Source organism: Pseudopipra pipra, chromosome 4 (assembly GCF_036250125.1).
Source record: "Pseudopipra pipra isolate bDixPip1 chromosome 4, bDixPip1.hap1, whole genome shotgun sequence".
Lineage (NCBI taxonomy): Eukaryota > Metazoa > Chordata > Aves > Passeriformes > Pipridae > Pseudopipra > Pseudopipra pipra.
The window spans coordinates 48,887,774-48,907,717 of record NC_087552.1 but is presented as its reverse complement, the minus strand read 5'-3'; the positions used below and the strand labels follow the sequence as shown (position 1 = coordinate 48,907,717).

Below are 19,944 nucleotides of genomic sequence, written 5' to 3'. Positions count from 1 at the left end.
AATAAAATAGAGAGGCTAAATTCAATCTCTGGATGACTTAACTTCCTTGGACTTAATTAGGATTTGTGTCTTTTTATATCAAGGGCAATTTCAGTCTGGTTTATTTTAAGTTTTCCAAAAAGATGCTATTAAATTAATAGAAAAAGAAGTCTATGAAAACCAGTAAGAAGCATAGAGAACTAATACTTCAAAGAAGGATATATTTCTTAAAAGGAGAAAAAAATTTAGGCATACTACTTAGTAAACTCAAACCATGTTCCATTCCATATATATTACATGTTTTGCATATGAAGTGTCCTCAATAAGCAGTTGATATGATGGTAGAAGAAGGAAATTTTCCAATCAAAGTATACCAGAAATCCAAATCAGGTTTAAAGTGGAAGAAATACGTTATTACAGACGGGTTAAAGATAATTCAGAATTCAGTTTAAACCTACCACATCAAAAATAGAAAACATAGTGGTCTACTGAGGTTAATCAACAGCAAAAATCAACCATGACTATTTAACATGGTTTTAAGCATACTTGTGCTTGTTTCCACTCCCAGCAAGTCATTTTGGTCACTTCTACAGTGAAAACCTGCTCAGACATTTTAATGCAATTCACTCTCTATGCTTTTATAAGTGGTTTTGTGCTTCAGCTGGGAGAAATATCCTACCACAGCTGAATCTGCTGTAGTTCCATAAAAATCAGCAAGAGCGACAGTGTGGCCACAGAGCCTGAAATGAGGAGAGGCTGCATAAGTCAATGAAGTGGTATTTGGAGTATATTAAATAAATTAATAATAAAGGAGACTGGCTCCTTCTTAAAAAAGTACACTAATGAAGGAAATGCAATGAAGTGACTGTGATAGCCAGACATTTGAGAATGAGAACTAGGTCAATGTGGAAACTCCTACTATGTATTCTGTGGTGCTGGTGAACCTTGATTTCTCAGAAGTTTTACCACTTAATTAGACAATAAGTATTCAGCCCTTATAAAATGGCAAAGACATACAGCTAGAGACATAGCCAAGCATGGGTCAATTCAGGCAAAACCAAGATTTCTACCATAGCACCGCTCCAAAAATATTCTCACCATACGACCTATATTTTTTCCTCTTGTTATTTTGCTCTAGGCTTTCTAAAGGATAAGACTGCCAGTTTTCTTTTCAGTTGAAATTTCTGATAATGTTGCTAAGAGTTTAATTTGCGTGCTGTATCACATGAAACAGATTAATTAAAAATACAACAAACAAAAAAGCCAACTCTGCCATTCCTTTACACATTAGCAGGTAAACAAAACAACAGTTCAGGGGAAAAAAAGACATCAGATTAGATCATTAAATCACTTGTAGCAAAGTAACCTAAATACAATTATTCTACGAAGTGAGAAATGGAATAGAGCTAATATGATATAAGATACTGTCATCAGAAGACAGCAAATCAGGTTAGACATTGTACTGTGACAGAGCTATAAAAAATTGCACTAACTTTCTAGAAATATACACATGTTTAATTTAAAGTAAATGAATGCAGTAAAGAAATTAGGACTTCTTATAAACCACCTATTAAATGGGTATCACTACATAAACAGAAACACAGTAAGAATTAACTTCAAAGAATAAAAAACAAAAGAAGAAATAAGAGGAAATACCTTGTTCACAAGAAAATCTAAAAAATATAAGGGAAAAAAACATAAAAAGTTGAATCATGAAAACAGAAAAACAAATATATAAAGAACAAGAGACCAATAAGGAAAGATGGCTGGTCCATGACAAAGGGTTTTGGATCATATACAGCTATGAAGTAGATTTTTTTTTCTTAGTATTCAGGGAAAGTGAGAGCAACATGCTAGAAACAGATCTGTTTCCTGAAGGGAGAGACTTTAGACAAACTAATGGTGATGGTTAGGTTGGTAGAGGAGAAATTAAAGTAAAAATAGAAATGACTTCAGGGCTAGGCAGCCTGAGTTTCAGGATTTTGGAAGGCACAGCATTATGGGAGGAAAGGGAAAAAGAAGATGTGAAAGGCCTCATGGTCAACAAATGGCAGCAATGGATAACTCAAAAGAGAGGAAGCAACTCTAAATAAAATCCCAAATTGGTTCCCAGAAGCAACACAAAGAAAGAAGAGTAAGGGAAGAGCAAGCAATATCACAGCATGCAGCATATATGCAGCTGCTTTCAATAGACACGACTTGTCCCCAGTGCTGGACTTTGGCTATCCTCAGGGACAACCTCAGCTTTCAGAGGGATATGTGAGTAACCGAAATAGCTGAACCAGCCTTCTTACGAACTCACTGATATCAGATACCAAACCTGAAATTTTTCTGTTTTTTTTAAAGTGTACATCCTACAAGACGGTTGAATTTAACCAGATTAGCTCTCTTTTTGTTCTGTGAAGGAAAGTTTTATTGTTACTCCAGCAAAGCTATTTTGGGTCTTTGTTGCCACAAGGGAGAAGAGGAAAGAGAGAAAACTTATAGAACTTCATAGCTGAAAAACCACTGTGCATTCATAATTTTGTAGGAAAAATGATTTAAGAAAACGTATCTAAATCAATAATTTTTGTGCATTTCTTCCAAAGAGTTTTATCATCATTAGGTAAATTATAAGAGCTTGAAAAGAGATGTCTAATCTGCTGGTTTTTGTTGTTTGTTTTTTTTTCCTGGATGCACTAAACTATCTCTAAACACAGATATAAGTGTCATATATACCACAAATAAATTCAGCTCTTAACTGTGTGGTTACTAAGAAACATATCAAACCTGACAGCTTTGAAATCCTGAACCACTTAAAATCTTGAACAAAGTGTTTAAGGTACTCAGTCTTACATAGTTTATAAAACAAGTAATTTTTTAAAAACATTGACCGTTAAAGTTTCCAGGATTATGCAACTTTTACCAAACTCAATATTCTCTCATGAGTCTGTCTGCATTCCCAGCTTAATTGTTTTGGATTAGCAGCACTCAGGCTTTTGCTGGAACAAGTAGCAAAACCATTGGTTTTGGCCAATTTCCTTCTTCAGAACACATAACCTCAGGATGGCCTCACCAGTCAAAAAGAGACTGAGGTTTGCTCACAGGCTATAATTTCTTCAATAACATTTTTTCTGGGCCACCTAGACTGTATATGTGGTGCCTCAGAGCATTCCAAAAGCAAAGCACCTTCTAGACTTAGTCACAGCTGCACCAGCTGGAATACTTTTTGATAACCCTTAGACAGAAGTAAGAATATCTTAATTAAATCTCCATAGAACGTGAGTTATGAGGGCTGCAGTTATGTTGCAGAACAGGTTTAGAATTCAAAATTATTTTTTTGACAATGTTTTTCTTTTAGAGAAATTGGCTAAAGAGCTGAGACAAATGCAAGATTCTGCACATGAAGAGAAGAATCACCTATACATGCACAGAATGGGAAACAGCTGACTAAGGTAGTAGTCAGCTGAAAAAAAAAAGTCTGTGTGTAGTATAAGATGAATAAGCCACAGCTATGCAGTGTTTTTAAAAAAAATCCCCCAAACTACCCAACAAATATTGACAACATAATGAAATTCTTAGATGGGAGTCTACAGAGGGAGTTCACAAAGTTTCTAAAGTAACTTTCCTGTTTAACTTGTCACTGGTAAGACTTCAGACAGAATCTAAATCCAGGCTTGGTTTAAAGGAAGACAAAAATAACTGGAAAGAATCCAAAAAAGGCAGTCAAAATTAAAAACTCAACTCTAGAGAAAAGTGACGTATAAAGAAGGGTTGAATAGGGTTTAGTTGCATAAGACAGAAGAGGCTGAGGCAGGGCCTGACAAAGGTTTTCAGATCATATACAGCTATGAACTAGATTTACTAGATTAGTCTACAGTTTGTTACAGAAGGCAGCTAGTCTCTTCTTGATCTCAATGGTGGACAGGATGAGAAGTACTAAGCTCAAATTACTATAATGTAGATTCTGGTAAGACATTGGGAAACATGATGTAATCACCATCACTGGAATCTCCAAGTTTGACTGTTGTACATCAGAAGCAAAACAGGTTTATCAAATGGAATTTCAATGGACAGCTGGAGACTTTATTGTCCTAGGAGAGTTTAGATGCACCTCTTACTAGGTCATCAATTGTGAAATCAAAAAATCAAATAACTGCAACACACAATATCCAGTAATGGCTGGTTTGAAACTCTCAGCACAACAGCCTTCTCTGCAAAGGCTTGAGCAAATCCAAGAACATGCTTACAATGCAGGCCTGATGGTGGAGATACAAGCTCATTTCTTCCCCAGAAGCATTAATATGCTGTGATGTTGAGTACATAATGTACATAAAATGTGTATAAGTGTATCTACCAAACAGCCAGCTAAGGACATTTTCTGAGGCTAGAGGAAGATCAGCAGAAGAAACTTTCCTGACTGCTTCTCTGATTGGCCGTGACTAACTGTCCTGGGTTACACAAAGTCTTTTCTCTCCAAATAAGCTTCTTTGGCTTTTTGGTGGTTCTCTAAAGAGACTGAACTGCTAGTGAGTAATGACTCAAACATGTGACCACCTGCAGTGCCTGCCCAAGAGATTGGACTATTGGTGCTCATGGCTCCATCCACAGTGTGCTTTGCTAACAATGTGCAAGTTGGCCACCCAGGCCAGGGGCTGAAGGCATGCACATCCAACACCTCAGGGTATAAGCTGCATGTTGAAGAAGGTAAGGTAAGAAAAGAGGCAAATCCTGTGAGGTGGGGTACTGTTTCTTTTTCTTTACATGGATGACTCAGCTGTGGTAACTTCCTGGAAGATTCAGCCTGAAGGTTTTCCTCTCTTGTTCATGAGCCATAATGGAGTGAGCTGCACTGATGTTAGAGACAGGTGCAACATAGAAGACTCACAAAGTATCCTGTTACTCCCAGTGTTACATCATCCAGTGTAAAACTCCCTGCCCCAGGGGAGGTATCAGAGGCATTCCCATGTTCCATGTTCCTGAGCATATATAACTCTGGGCTTCAGGGCTTCCCTCATCATCTGGGGCTTACACCACCACCTTGACTGATCTGGACTGTGGCCACCGCTTTGACCAATGAACATTGAAATTGCAACAACCAAGTCTCATCACTGGATCCAGTGGACCTCTTGTGGGTCCTTCCAATCACCCGGGGGTCTGCAGTCCTGCTTCAACTCCCCGTACCAGCACCGCAGCCTCACTCCAGGGCCACACAAGCATCTGCCATTTCCTGCCAGCACTGACTCTCCAACCTTTCCTGCCAAATTTTCTGAGTGTGGGGGAGGAAAATCACTTGGAAGGGCAGCCATCTTGTCTCTGTCCTGTGGCCAGGTGCGTTTTCTCTGGGTGGGGGAGGCCGGCTGCCATTTTGATTTGGTCCAGTGGGCAGAGCTTGGAAAGTTTCTCCTCACTTTGGTTTAACCCACTTTTATCAGTATAGTTATCAGCATTCTTCTTGGTAAAGAGTTATTTTTTTCACTTACATCTGGGCATATTTGGTCTCTCCATATATATTGGAGAAAACAGGGGTATTGAATTCAAGGGAGGAGACTTCTGTATGAGGTCTCTGCCCCTCCAAATTGTCTCAAACTGAGTCATACTCCAGACAGTGACTCTTCATATCCATCAGAACCTCACCTCCTGCATGGCATTTGCCCACCACACACAGTTAATCAGGGTCCAGAGTCTGCTTTTAATCTCATCTCTTCCACAATTCAGACTCATTCAGCCTTACTTGTCGCTGTTAAAGTCGGGATGGGCAGAGTGACATAGAATCTTCTTCCAAAGCAGGGACAGGATTACAAGAAGGCTGTAATCACTTTATTGTAACAGGTTGCAAACATTTATACTTTTCCCATATCACACATGTCAACTTTCTGTTGCTGCCTTCCATGTAAACATACATCAGGCTATACACGTCATCCTGCTATTGGTACTTTCATGTATACACACACCAGGATTGGTTGCAAACTAGTAAACATAGCTTTTGTCGAGTCATCCTGACTTGCAGAAAGTACAGGAAGTCCATTTCTGTCTTCCATCTTCTTCCTGTCTGAAAGTTGCCCACATTCTTCTGCATGCTGTGTTGTCCTCCTTTCAGGGGTATACTGTAATCTGGTTTATGTCCACTGCTTCGTCGATAAATGCCAGGCTGCTGACAGGCTTGCTGTCAACCCCGACACTTACTGAGCTGTAATTAAGAGGTTCCTTTATTCAGGTATTTAGCATAACCTCTGGTTTACTCTTCATTCAGCAACATGAAGCCAAAGACTACATGCATCTAAAAGAAACACATTGTAAAGCACACATTGTATTAATGAACTGCCCTTCTGTGCTTGTCTTATAAACAGCTAGTAAGTGTGTAATAACCACTTTAATCATAACAAAGGTATTCATGGAAGACAAGCTCAGCCGTTATTCCAGGTTATCCATTGAAAATGATGTATCTGCATGTTTCTCATTTTGCACATTCGACTCTATCCAATGAAAAAACATCTTTTGTGGATATTTGTTTAACTTTTGATGGAATGCATATTTTCTGCTTGTCAGTCTAGTACCTGTTTGTCAGCCATATTCTCAAGTTTCTCATTACTTCAGAAAGGTATTACAATAATTAGACTTCATATTCTCTGTACTTTTCATATTTTTTCTATATTTTATATGTATGTCATACTGAAATTGTGCAGTCTTGAGACTGCTTCTAACATTACTTTGCCTGAACTCTTTGTAACTAATTTTTTTACAGATTTAGCAGATTGGTTTTCCTTTATCAATCTAAATATGCCTTCAGATAGCTGTTTTACTGTCTTGTCATGTATTATTTTGCCTTTATCTCTGTTTATGAGAAGATGTATAAAAAGGAAGAAATACACACTGCAGATTGTTCAAATTAATAAATCCATTTGAAAGTCAAAGTGATCAATTCTATAACCCAATATCATTCTTATTATATGAAGCAGAATGTTACTATTTTCACAGCATTAAAATTGTAAATTTTTTTATGTCAAGCATTTTCCAAATCCATGTTTGTAGACTTGAGTCTTCATTCTGCCAGTGCTCTATATTTAAACAAACTCTGCAATGAGTCTCTAAAACTGTGGTATTAAAAACAAACAAACAAAAAAATCCAACATTTATTCTTATTTGTTTCCAGAATGCAGGGACTACCGGGCTTCTCAGATGATACCTTGAATCAAAAGCAATCTGAATGTGTTCAGAATAACCCATTTATTAAATTGACAGAACAGTTTGAAGTGCAGATTGGATTATTTGAAATACTCTTACAAAATTATGAAAGGAGGGGTTAATACCTGTTCTCAACTGAATTCTAAAAGAGAAAAATATGGTTCACAGAGCTTGTTAGCCAGATCTGTAAAAATATATGTCAATACATTCTGAAATGATTAGATGTCCTTCACTGTATGTAACAATAAGATCCCTAGGCCACAGCTGCAGCATGAACTTAACTCAGAACTCAAGGCTGTACCTAAAACTCATCAACAGAAACATACAGCAGAGTATTTCAGTAAGAAACAGCCTTAAAATGCCAGCATACCTATCCACCTTTGAACTAGCATTTTATAGTGGAGTTGTCTGGTTACATCACAGAAACAATAACCAAAGAGGATTACAGCACTGTAGGGGCTAAATCACATCCTTATTTGGTGTCTTCAAGCGTTACATGGCACTGGACGTTGGTGTTCCGTCAGATAGGGTTTCTCCAGTGTATTTTATGCTTCTTCACATCTATTGTACCTATCCTACATAAAAGGTGACAATTGCCTATTGTATACATCCCTCTGGTGAACATGGTGTGCAGACAGAGTGAAGAAGCTTTTACAGTGTCTGAAAGGCAGGTAAAATGAACATCTTGGGGACTAGACCTCCCTTTTCAATGAGCATGGCCATCATGCCCACACAGAGTCCCACTGATTCCTTCAGGCACAGTTGCCTTCATCCCCTCCACCCCCAGAACAAGTTTTACCTCTTACGTCTCATTAGGCAAATCAGTGCATAATAACTAGTACTATTGTTATTATTAAAATTCAGGGAATAAAACTGGTAAAAGCCAATAGAGGAATTTTGTTTAATTCTAGAAAGTTGTGCACTTAAATATTTACTACAAGTAAATGCACTAAGTGGAAATTTGCCCCAAATATTTTTTCCTTCTTGGTTAGCTCCTACTGTGTCTGTCTCAGCATATGAGAGCTTATCCAGTGAATATATAGTACTAAATCTCTTTTGCAAGGAAGTTAAATACTGTCCTTGGCTTCCTTGGTCCACTAGACCTGTTTTGATCCTTCGTGAAAAGACTAACCATCTCTACTGTCTTCAGGAGATCAAAATTGCAACCCAAGATACCAAACATCAGGCAGTCAATTAAATAGCAAATGTGTATCTTAAAATGTTGACTAGACAGGTTCTCTTGAGCTAAATTAGTAATTAATTCATCCAAAAGTCAGCTATTTTTTCCTTAGGACACAAAAGCACTTGGACAAACACACAAGAAGCTCTGTCAAAAGGACTACCACTGAAAACATAATCTATGTTGCATTCAGAGAGGGACAAGTATTTCAGGACCAATTGCTCCCTCTGTCTCTCTTTCCATACTTTCCCCCACCCAATCAGAAAATCAACCAGTCATCATCTTTTTTTTTTTTTTTGCAAAAATTAAGAAAAAAATCTCTGTGAACACTCTGAAGTGGAATGGGAATGAGAAAAGATAAAGAAGACCTTGACACTTTTTTTCATTATTAAGTTCAACGAGGTTAAAAAACTTACAAACATACTAACAAGCAGCATTATATACAAAAATATATAATATTATATATATTTTTTATTTTATATATATATTATATATATTATATTGCCTAAGAATTATACAGCCATTTCTTAGTCCACAAACAGTAATAGCTCAGTTTTTCAAGTACTATATTATAGTGCAGCAACGAGGTCTGGGAATTAAAATCTTTGTATGGTAGATTTCCACAGATGCCCTAAATCAAACTAGCACTGCAAATATTCAGGTTTTATACGGGCAAAAGGTTTACTTTTATACCTCTAGCCTTCTGGAAGGTGGTTGTAGCTCCTCCTACAAACCACTAAGCTCAAGTCCACCACTCGACCTAAGTGGACACATTTTTGGACAAGCCATAATGCAGTGTTGTCAATACTTCCATGAATTACTATTTCTCTTACAGCCCCAAATTTCTGTAGCTGTCTGAAAATCTCCACTTTTTGCCTAAAAGAACTTCCAATCCCTGTGGGTTATCCAGAATAGACTAAGTGTGACCAACACAACATAGCATCTTTAAAAGCTAAGTACACAGACCCAAAGGAATATGTAGCCTAAAAACATCATTATCATTAGAACAACTTCACCTTCTGTCACAGTACCACGAGCTAGAATTGCCTTGAAGTATGAGTTCTTGTATGCCTTTTCTGCCTGAGGCTCTCATTCTTCCCTTCAGTCTCTCCATTTCTCAGATGCTACTTTTGCAAGATATACTGGCAATGACAGCTGAGCAGCACACCATTAGAACAACCTCATCAGTTTTGCTATGAATCTGTTCAGTCTTTGAGAGAAGCATACTGCATACAAGTGCATCTGTCTGAAGCACATGAAAAAAACATGGAGTTCCTAGTACTTTATGCCAATGTTAATGTCTTACAACCACCTATGAGTCTCCAGCTCCCCTTCATGCGGTGCTCTTTTATACAGTTTGCAGGGCATCACATTGACCATTAATCAGCAGTAAAAACTGGAGCCTGCCTCAGAAGGAAGGTAAGTGTGCCCAGGTTTTCTCCTCAGTCCTGTACTGTTTCCTAAACCTCTCTTTTCAGTGTCCTCGTCCATTGGACTGGTAATCATTAAGAACAATGAAAAGTTAAAAAAACTACTTACTGTTGGTGAAGAAAGATGAGAATCCAGATTATTTTACCCTAAATCTGGATGTTGTAATAATTTTTTTTTAACCCCAGAACCAACTCCTCCTGTCTGCATTTCAGAGTAGGCATTTCAAAGAGAGGACTGAGGCTTAAGTCAAAACTATGCATGGGATGTCCCAGGCATCTGGTTAGAAATGAAAGAGCAAGCCCATTTAAGTGGAAGTGTGGACACTTGGGAGGGGGAGCAGGCTTGCAATCTGCACTCCCTCCCCCAGACCACTGCTGCTGACCTCGCAGGAGCCAGGCCTCTGGGGCTGTGCCTGTTGCCTTACCCTAGAGGTAGGCTCCATTCTCCAGGGCAGATGAATGCTATGTGTGGCATCACCAGCACAAGGCATGCTGGGGCACCACATGGAGGGAAGCTGGCAACTGCGTGTAGCTGCTCTTGAAGAACCTGGAAATAAGGGGGAAAAATACAGACTAAAACAAAAAAATGTACAGAAACAGGCTTCTCTTCTGTTTGCATTGGGGTGCTCACACACAACCAGTTTTTTCGTGAGTTTGCTACTGTTTTACTGTATTAATAAACCTTTAACAAAGTTTGAGCTCCTCCACTTCCCATCAAGAATTTTCAAAAACCTAAACCCAACCAGATGCTCAAAGTTTGTTAGGATTAAAATGAAACCCAAGCACAGTGCAGAAAGCATCCTTTCAAGGGATGGAAAGTACAAAAGTCTGAACATAACAAACAAAAATGTTAATGTTTCCTTATTCTTTCCTAATTGCCTAGTCTGGTTTAGAGAAAGCTAAGTGATTGAAGAGTACTTAACAAACAGCAGTCCTCTTTGAGTGGCATGCAGTGCAAGTTAAACCCTGTCAGCTCTTAAGCTAAGACTTTCTAGAACAGATCCAGAGCATTTGGATCCAAAGCGGTGTTATTCGTTTTTTGTGTAACCTGGGGAGCTCTTGGCCCCATGAGACCATAGGGTGCCTGCCTGAGAGTGTTAAACGGGGTCACTGATTTAATGTGGATTCCCAACCGAACTTGGGTCCTTTCGCAGGATTATTAAGGCAGGAGGAAAGGCAGGAGGAAGTGCAGGAGAAGAGAGGATGGGCCATGGCTCCGTCTGCAACGCATCCCGCTCCGGGCGACCCCGCACCGGCTCTGCATCTCCGTCCCTCCCCGACCCACGCCCGGGCTTGCGCCGGGAAAAGTCCTCTGGACATCGTCACTCTCCATCGGCCAACTCCACCCCAGGCACGTCCCGGCGCAGTCTGCCCGGCTCCCCCGCCACGGGGGCAAGGGACAGGGTCCCTCCGTTTGGCTGCGCTCCTGGGGCAGTCCCCCTCGGTCGGCCCCCTCGGGGCTGCCGTGCCGCCCGGCCCCCGCCAGCACTCACCATATTACAGATGGAGGCGATGTTTCTGACAGTCATTAGTCTAAAGGTTGCAGCGATCCCACACCGCCATCTTTATAAGGTGAAAACAGCCCCGCTCATGGTGGGAAGAGCGCAGGAAGGGATAGGGGGCGGCGGCGGCTCCTGCTCCGGGGCTGGGTAAAACCAAGAGGAGGGGACTGCACAGGCACCCTTTGTGCCCGCTGAGCAGTGAGAAGGACGGACCTTCCCGGCCTCCCTCCCCCGGGCGGGTCACCGGGAGCTTCAGCAACGCGGGGAGAGCGGCCGCATCTCCGCTCCTTCCGCCTCTGCCTCTCGCACGGTCCGCAGGGCCCCGGGCTCCCGCTGGAGCGCTCAGCCGCGTCTCTGCGCCAGCCGGCACCGCGCTAATCTTTCCCTTCCTCCTCCTCCTCCTCTTTCTCCCCTGCTGGCGGCCGCCGCTGCCGCTCGCCGCTCCATCGCAGCGCCGCGCCCGCTGATCCGCTCTGACAGCGCCGGGGAAGGAAGGGAAGGGAAGGTCAGAGGCAGTGCCCGGCGCGGGGCACCCCCGGCGGGGCGGCCGCCGCCGCCGCAGCCAATGCGCTGCGGGGCCGAGGGGGCGCGGGGGGTCTGCGCCTGCCGCCCCTCCGCACGGGCGCTCCGAGGGGCTCCTGGTGCCTCAGTCGCCGGGCCTGGAATGGCCACGAGGCTGCAAAACTCGGGCCTCAATGCGTACAAAATAATACCTGCAGGTAGTAGGGCGAAGGACAGGAAGGTAGAGTGCAGGCTGGAGGACATGAATGTGTGGCAGTGACGACAGCATTGTGCTTTGGGACATGCTCTCTCCACCTGATTAGAGTTACACAGGAGCCCAAGCACTTGCAAACCCCAGAACAGTAGGCTGGAATGTAATTTACTGCCCACAGTTGTTGCTTTGTATTGCCATTCATGCAGATAACATTTATCTTCACAAATGCTGCTTTGGGACCGTGTCCACACCACATGTCCTAGTGCTCACTCACAAGTTCACAACATATGGCACTGTTAATGCAATAATCTCAGTTTCCCTTCAAACACAAGCAAGTTGAGGTCCATGTCTTTCTCCAGGGTAGAGCAGTATGAATGTATTAAGTTTACACACAGGATAATAGGCACAAGGTTGTTAAATAGCTAACTTGAGGTCACACAGTAAATCTCTGAGAGAAGCAAGAACGGAGTTCAGCTAGGGGAATCCTCATCTTAGAATTCCCCTTTTCCTTAGCAATTATTGCTGTTTTCAGCAGAAGCTTAAGGCCTGTTTATTGTTCCTCTGCTATGCTGAGGTAATCACTCAAATGAAGAGAGAGAACTGCTAATGTTTCTACAGGCATCTCTGCTCTTAACAACACCTGAAGTATGGCATGCTTATGTTTGGCTATACTTTTTACTACATGATGAATATAATAACTTCAGCTTATAAGAGCTTTGCATCACAGGCTTTATTTACAGGAAACCTTTTGGAGTCAGTAATTTTATTTTTATTTCAAGAGAAGGTCTTACTAATTAGAAGATTGCTAATAAAAATCTGGCATCAGCAGTAGCATCTAAAGATAAATTTCTACCCTAGAATAACTTTAGGTAAGTGGCCCCAATCCAGCTCCTTGTAGACAAGTGCCTACTTTATAGAAATGGTATCAAATTTGGCATTAGTTGGTCTCCTGTTGACAGCTTCAGCAAAGAAACCCAAAATGCAGTCAGTTGTCATGGAGAGAGAACTTTCTTTCCTCAGTCAGTTGGATTAGTTACATTAAATCACTACAGACACTTGAAATACAGAATGGAGAAAGATTTTCAGACTTAATAGAGTGAAGTCATCAGGACCACTAAACTGCTACATAAATCCACAAACCACTACACAAAAGAGCCATCAAATAACATAATGCTGAGAAAAAAGCCAATCTTTGGTATAATCTGTTAAATTCATAATTTTACATTATATGTGTGTTTGATCCCAAGAGTTTAATTTGCTTAAAGTCAGAGGGTTGGATTACATGTAATATGACAGGTTTTCTCAGCATAGCTGTGGGAAATGGGAGTTAAGCTGAAGTGTCACTTCAGGACTGGTCACCTTTGGCCTCAGTTCTGAAGCAGTCAAGGCTGGATCAGTCTCCAGTGCATTTCTAAATAGCCTACAGAGATTGGACAGTACTGCACTGTACCTGGTTTTTAAACTGTGATTCCTTTTATTTCTGAAGCCTAGTCATGTATTCTTTGCTGCAGCCAATTTATTCCAATTTACTGTAGAGAATCACACTTGCTCTCAGTGGAAAGTTATGGAGCAAATGAATGGGTTCAAAAGGTGATTAAAAATTTAAATGAAACAAAATGCAGTGTCTAATAAAGCCATTTGCATCACATGTATTTAAAGGTCAAGGATATTATTTCCATAATACGAACACGAGAGAAATCATACAAAGTAAGAAAAAAAAAAGTAAGGAAAAGGTGATATTCTTATAATTCTGCTTTCTGACTGATGCCAATTACTTGATTTCAGACTAAATTTTCAGGTTGTTTCTGTTTGTTAAAGCTTTTTTTTTTTTAACATGAAATTAAACTGCTACTAGTTAAGCACTTATTGGTTGTTGAAGGAAATATTTGTAAACATACATATCATTCTGTGAAGAATTCAGTATTGTTTTCCTTAATGCTAATATAAATACTTTAATTTAAAGGGGAACACATTTAATGTCTTATTTCTTAGGATTAATAATAAAAATAGGAAATAATATATGAGTGTTTATGTGTCAGTTTAACAAGAGTTTGGGACTGTCTTTTTTGTTCTTCAGTCACAAATCAAAGCAGGAAGGAAGAAAGAAACATTCAGGCTTGAAATGGACTGATGTGTGTTTTTGTTTTCTTCTGCTGTTGTAATTTCCAAAACTAGAAACTTTGTTTCTGTAGCTTTTTGAAGATAAAAAAAGTGCTAAGCAATGCAACAAATGGTACTTACAAATGTTATAGGAACTGCATGAATAAAGAACAGTGCACAATTGTTTCCACTCTAAAGCATTGCACTGTATCTTCATAACAAACAACTAACCCTGTGTTTCTTCCGAGTGTTAGACAAAGAGAAGGAAAACAAAGGGCTATTTATAACCTAAGAGTGGTTATATAATTTCTGTTGAAAGGTAAAAAAAAATTCTCCTGCATTTAATTTTAGATCCATCTTGGTCTCATCTGGCTATATACTTCAACATTTTTATTTTACTACATAGAATAAGATTCTACTGTAAATATCCTCTTTGGCTAGCAGAGGCATGGACTTCCATAACATTTTCCATCTGACTTTCTCAGAGTACTTTGCAAGCATTCACTCAAACTTGTTAAAATATTTGATGGCACGTTAATATTAGCTTCTTTTACAAAACAAAAAAACGGGAAGCAAAAATTTAGTGACTTGTCCAAAGTTACACTGCAAAGTTGGTAACAAATCTGGGACTAGAATATCTGCTCACTCTGTACTACAAAGAGAATATTACATTTCCTCTCCAAAAATCTTGAAAAATTCCACAGAGGGTTCATTGATGTTTTTCTTGTAATAAGCTCAGTTCCAGAAATGGGTAATCATCAATTGTTTTGCTGAACAAGTGTTTGGAACAGAATCAAACTTAGGATATATTTCCAGCCAATTAAAAGACCATTTCAATTGAAAAGGCAGTTAAAACAACACTAAGGTTTTCTGGAAGATTGGAAAATATATAATAAGAATTAAAAGATAATTCAAATATCAGAAATACTTTCACTGCTGACAATGTAGCTTTAGAATTTTACAATTTTTTTAATATATATTTTGTATCTCATTTTAAATTATGTTCTACTAAAAATAGCAATATATCTTTAATAGGATGGCAAATATGTAGACACAAGCACGAGGGAGGATTTTCCATGAAGCTTGGCCCCCACTGCAGAACAGACTGGGAGCTTTAGTACAATGCCAAATGCTAACTTGCAGTCCATGGATTGAGTCTGTAGTGCATGGCTTGTAGCAGGTCCATGGAAACTACTCCATTTGCACCTGAAATTCTAATGGTAAGAGGGAGCTGTAGTCCATGAAAAATTCATGGAAATCCACAGAAGATGTGGGGAGTCTACAACCAAAAAAGCAACATAACTTTGGAATCACTATTCTTCTTTAAGACTGTTATCTTCAAAGCAACCTCTAACCAATATTTTCAAATTATCTGAGAAAATATTGCTCTTAATTGAAAATACTGTAAAGCTTCATATTTTGGTGACAGCATGACTTGTTGGGATTCTAAAGATAAAGCACAGCAAAAAAAACTTTGCATTAAATTGATCTCTGAATCTTGCTTATCTTTTTTGCTAGTGAAAAGATTATACTAGTTGACAAATCCACATCTGCCTCTTGCTAGGACAGTAATTTACTCTACAGAGAGGGTTTAGAAAAGGACAGACAGGTCAGATAGCCTCTGCATTCCTCCTCTTGAAGTTGTGCCACTATCAGACACAAAAGTAAGCTTCATGGAACCAGAGAGAAGGCAAACAATGCAAAGTTTGTATGGGGAAGACAGAAGAAAGCTTGTACAGGGCAAGAAAAAGGTGTAGGATTACGTGAATGATTAAAATGCTCACCTGGCATGGATACTGATCATTGGTTTGCTGTGCTAACAGAAGTGTCAGTTTACATTCTGTACTGGAAAAGAAGAAACTAAACTTGACATAAATCCCACTGACACAAGTGGTAAAAATTTATAGGTTGAATACCATTTTTTTTTGCTACATTATAAAAAATACTGATCTGATTCAGGTATCTGGCGGTACAAAATGGTTGTTGCAGACAACCCCACTTGAAATAACCTGGAACTATGTGTCTCACAAATTCATCTCCAGAGACTGATTTACCTAGAGTCCTGAGACAACTTTTGAATCCTGACCTCTTGACAATAAAGGGCGCGGGGACTACAACTGCAACAATGTTTCTAGTATCAAGAATTAGACAGCAGTACCTAGACGGTAAGAAACAATTTCTAGAACCGTCCCTTGGTTGCAACTATGTGACTGTTTCAGGATGAATCATGTTGGTTTAGATCTGCTGAGGGTAGTTTAAATGCAGGGTCTGGACTAAAGATATTGGGCCTTCTGTTACTTTCTTTCCACACACTTAGAGGAGCTGTGCTGATAGGAACTCGGTGTGAGCAAAGACATCTTGGTTTCTCACCAAGACAGGAATCTATGAATTATCATCAATATATACACCTTTTTCAGCAATACATACACTTTTTTGTGAAGCAGGGACTTTCATTCAATTTGGTTTGGACAATGCTCTCAGGCACACAGTGTGATTCTTGGGGTGTCCTGCACAAGGTCAGGGGTTGGACTTGATGATCCTGATGAGTCCTTTCCAATTCAGTATATTTTATCATTCTATATGAAGTCTCTGTGTTACAAATTACTAATTCCCAGTTCATGCTCATCTGCTCATGCTCACCCCAAGCCCTCTCAGCAGCATCCCCAGCCAGGCAGCCCATTTTAGCTGGGGCAGAGCAGCAGTCCTCTGCACCCAGGCTGAGCGCTGCCTTGCAGGACAGGCCTGGTGCCACCGTGTCACCCGTGACCTGCAGCCCCGGAGAGAGCTGCTTCTGCTCTGCCAGGGGCATTAGCGAGGCTCGAGGCTTTACCTCGCCATCCTCACACACAGCTCTTAAGCCTCCTAAGCAGGGCTTAGACGGGAGTTTAGACAGAGATCAGCCGTATTTATTGCCTCAAACCCGCTACACAGCTGCTACTTCTCACCGAACACGCTTTTGTTTTCCTGTGCTAGAGACCTCCGAGCACGCAGAGCTCGGCCCGGGCAGGGGCGGACGATCACGTCCCGACGAAAGCCCCGTTATGACCCTTTAGGGCTTCGCCCGACTGAGCGCCGTGGGGAGCGCGGCTGAGCGACCGGAGCGCTCCTCGCAGAGGCGGAAGCGGGCGGCCCCCTCACCCCGCCCCGGGGGGCGCTCTGCCCTCGGGGGCTCCGAGCTGCGGCCTTCACCGGCACCGCCCCGCGGCGCGCGGGGTCACGCGCGTCAGCCCCGCCAATAGACAGCGGAGGTGTGCGCCGCACGGGGTCTCGCGGGAGCACTGGGTGGTATTTAAGACCACGTGGAGAGCGGCGCTTTCTCTCTCCCTGCAGGCCTCCGGAGCGGTAAGGCCGCAATGGCCGCTCGCTCCACAAGGACGGGCTGGGGGACGGGGGGAGGGGAGCAGGGGGATGCGGGACCTGCACCACCTTCCCTTCACATCTTGCCCTCTCGGAGCCTGGCAGTGCTCCGGCGAGTCAACACAGGGGGATAGAGCAGTTCTCCCTCACAAAAACCCAGTGCGGAGCCCTCCTCTCCGCCCTGCATCCTGTCGTGAGGCACAAGCGGCCCCTCTCTCCCTCTCCGCGGCCCCCTCACTGTCCCAGGCTGACGCTTCTCTCCCTCCGCAGTGTGTCCCGAGGTACCGGCGAGTCCTTACAATGTCCCCGGCGGGCAGGAGGCCGGGCGCGGCGGATCTGGGCCCGGGGAAGCGCTGGAGATGTGTGGCCACGCATTTGGACGCCCATGGGTGAGGGGCACACCGACCTCATCCGCTCTCCTACAGCCTGGGGTTGGTTAGAAAAGGCTTCTGACCTCAATAGGCTTTAAATCCCGACGCTTTTTAAAGACAAACTTATTTATGGGTTGCTGCCCTGTATCTCTGAGACAAGAAAGTGTTTGTGTGCATTTGCACCCTTCTATTCTTTGAATTGTAGGTATTGAGCTGCACAGACCCTAAATCTGAATTCACTGCAGTGGTTTTGTATTTTTATAGGGTGCATCAAGAATATTACACTTAGACCCTGCAGTGTTTAGAGTATTAAATGCTGTAGGCACTTAGACTCTAATAATAATAGCTTCAAACAAAGAAGTCCCTGATTGCTTGGGCTTTCTTTCCAGTCTTCTAGTACATCTGTAACAGTGTCTTTTGATACCTCTTGGTTGAGCTCTGTGTATAACTTGTTACAAGTTGTGTATATATATGTAAGTAGACACAGGGTAGCAATAAATTCACTGGTGAAGACAGTCTACTCTGAACATTTATAGCCTCGGGGTAGCGCCAGCACAAAAAGGAATTTGGGCTTAATAAATTTTCCATTGTTTCTGATTAGTAGTATATTTTAAAAGTTATTAAAAATACATTTTATGTATTTTAAACAGGCTAATGGAAACAACTTGACGGATTAAAAAACTGATTACTTTTGATTTGATAATAAGCTTCATGTAAACAACCCCTGCAACTTTGTAGAAAATTACTGTAACAGTATAACCCAACATAGTAGCAACTCCGTATAATATGGCTTTGAGAAAGTCTAATTAAACACTAATAATTTTACTATAATCTTATTAATTTTTCTGTGTGTTGTTTAGAGGCCCGACTTAGCAACATCATGCAAGAAATATTCTAGACATGGATAATCAGACCTAAATGTAAAGCAATGCTCAGGGCTTCTTAGGAATAAATAATACCTTCTACTGGAAGGTAAGTGTGCTCTAGTTTAATGACAATTGCAGATAATTTTAAATCTTGCTCTTTGATAATTCACAAATTTCAAGCAAATTGTAATATCTCTTTTGAATAAATGGTAAATTCAGATCATCTTAGTTAATAAGAAACCAATATAATATAGTGTAATCTACTCCCCTTTTATGCTTTGCCCTCTTAAGTCTGGCAGTGTCTTAAGTGGCCAACACAGAGGGGTATAAGAGTTCTCCTGCAAACCCAGAGGTGAGGTTGAAACCCTTCTTTGGATTGTGCTTGGGAGGAACACATTTATGAAACTACTAAACTTCATGAAGCTACTAAATCAACTTTATTAATAGCTTGTAGGAAGATTTTGAAATGTATTTGGTTATATTATCTGAGTCTTAATATCAATTTTGTGTAAATCTTTTTCAGGTTTCTCAAATCTGGTTCTTTGTGAACCTATGCAATGAATGTCTTGAATGAAGAGTTTCTTGTAAATTGTTTGGTCTCCAGGTATGTAATGTGAAAAGGATTATCAGATGTTAGTGAATGCATTGCCTTCTATATCTAAAGGAGTTTTAATTTATTCCTCACTGGAAAACAAAACAAAATAGTTTGAACTAATGGAAAACCTGTGTGGTAACTGTTAAAACTTTATATAGATTTAGCCAATCTAAATAGCAAAAAAATCTAAGGAAAGCTTTGGGTAGTTATTGGATGTATTTATTCTAATAAGGCTGGTCCTCTGGAATGGAATCCATGCTAATGGTATGAGAAAAGAAAATCCCTTCCTGTACAAAGGAAGTAATTTGTATTGAAAAATGGCTCTGACTTGAAAGTTAGTGTCATGTAGAAGTTTCATATGGCTCAATCTTAGGGCAGTCACCCCTTTCCTGTGTGCATGATGCCGACTGCAAATTAAATAGAACTTCTTTTACAGGGAGGAAACTAGAATGTGCCAGGGACTTGAACTGATATTAAACTTCAGCTTATGATTTTCTGAGTGGCTGATTTCTGACTTCATATGAGATGACTCCACTTATCACCTTCAATGTATCATCTTGGAAGTGGAATTGAGATAAGCAATGTCTAAAACTACATGTCTTCAATGATCATATTTAAACAGGAACTTCACCATTTGTCAAAACAGGTTTCTTAACAAAAACTTTTGTAATTTATTACTGTCTTT

General features: G+C 40.7%; 1 protein-coding gene and 1 non-coding gene across 3 annotated transcripts in view; one reads left to right on the top strand and one right to left on the bottom strand.

Annotated features, from left to right (window-relative positions):
• The window catches only part of USP46 (ubiquitin specific peptidase 46), a 36,163-nt gene extending 24,240 nt beyond the window's left edge, over window positions 1-11,923 (bottom strand). The window contains exons 1-2 of one of the 2 annotated variants that reach the window (XM_064652868.1): window positions 11,247-11,923; window positions 10,179-10,300 (exon numbers count right to left, since the gene is read on the bottom strand). In XM_064652868.1, the coding sequence (XP_064508938.1) occupies window positions 10,179-10,259 (81 nt within the window). In that variant the 5' untranslated portion in view covers window positions 10,260-10,300; window positions 11,247-11,923. The remainder of the gene's footprint in view (window positions 1-10,178; window positions 10,301-11,246) is intronic. The other variant, XM_064652869.1, reaches the window with a different exon arrangement.
• Window positions 11,924-18,942: 7,019 nt separating this feature from the next.
• On the top strand, window positions 18,943-19,061 carry LOC135413907 (small nucleolar RNA SNORA26). Its single transcript, XR_010430476.1, has one exon. It is a non-coding gene; the product is annotated as a small nucleolar RNA SNORA26 (small nucleolar RNA).
• The last annotated feature ends 883 nt before the right edge of the window (window positions 19,062-19,944 follow it).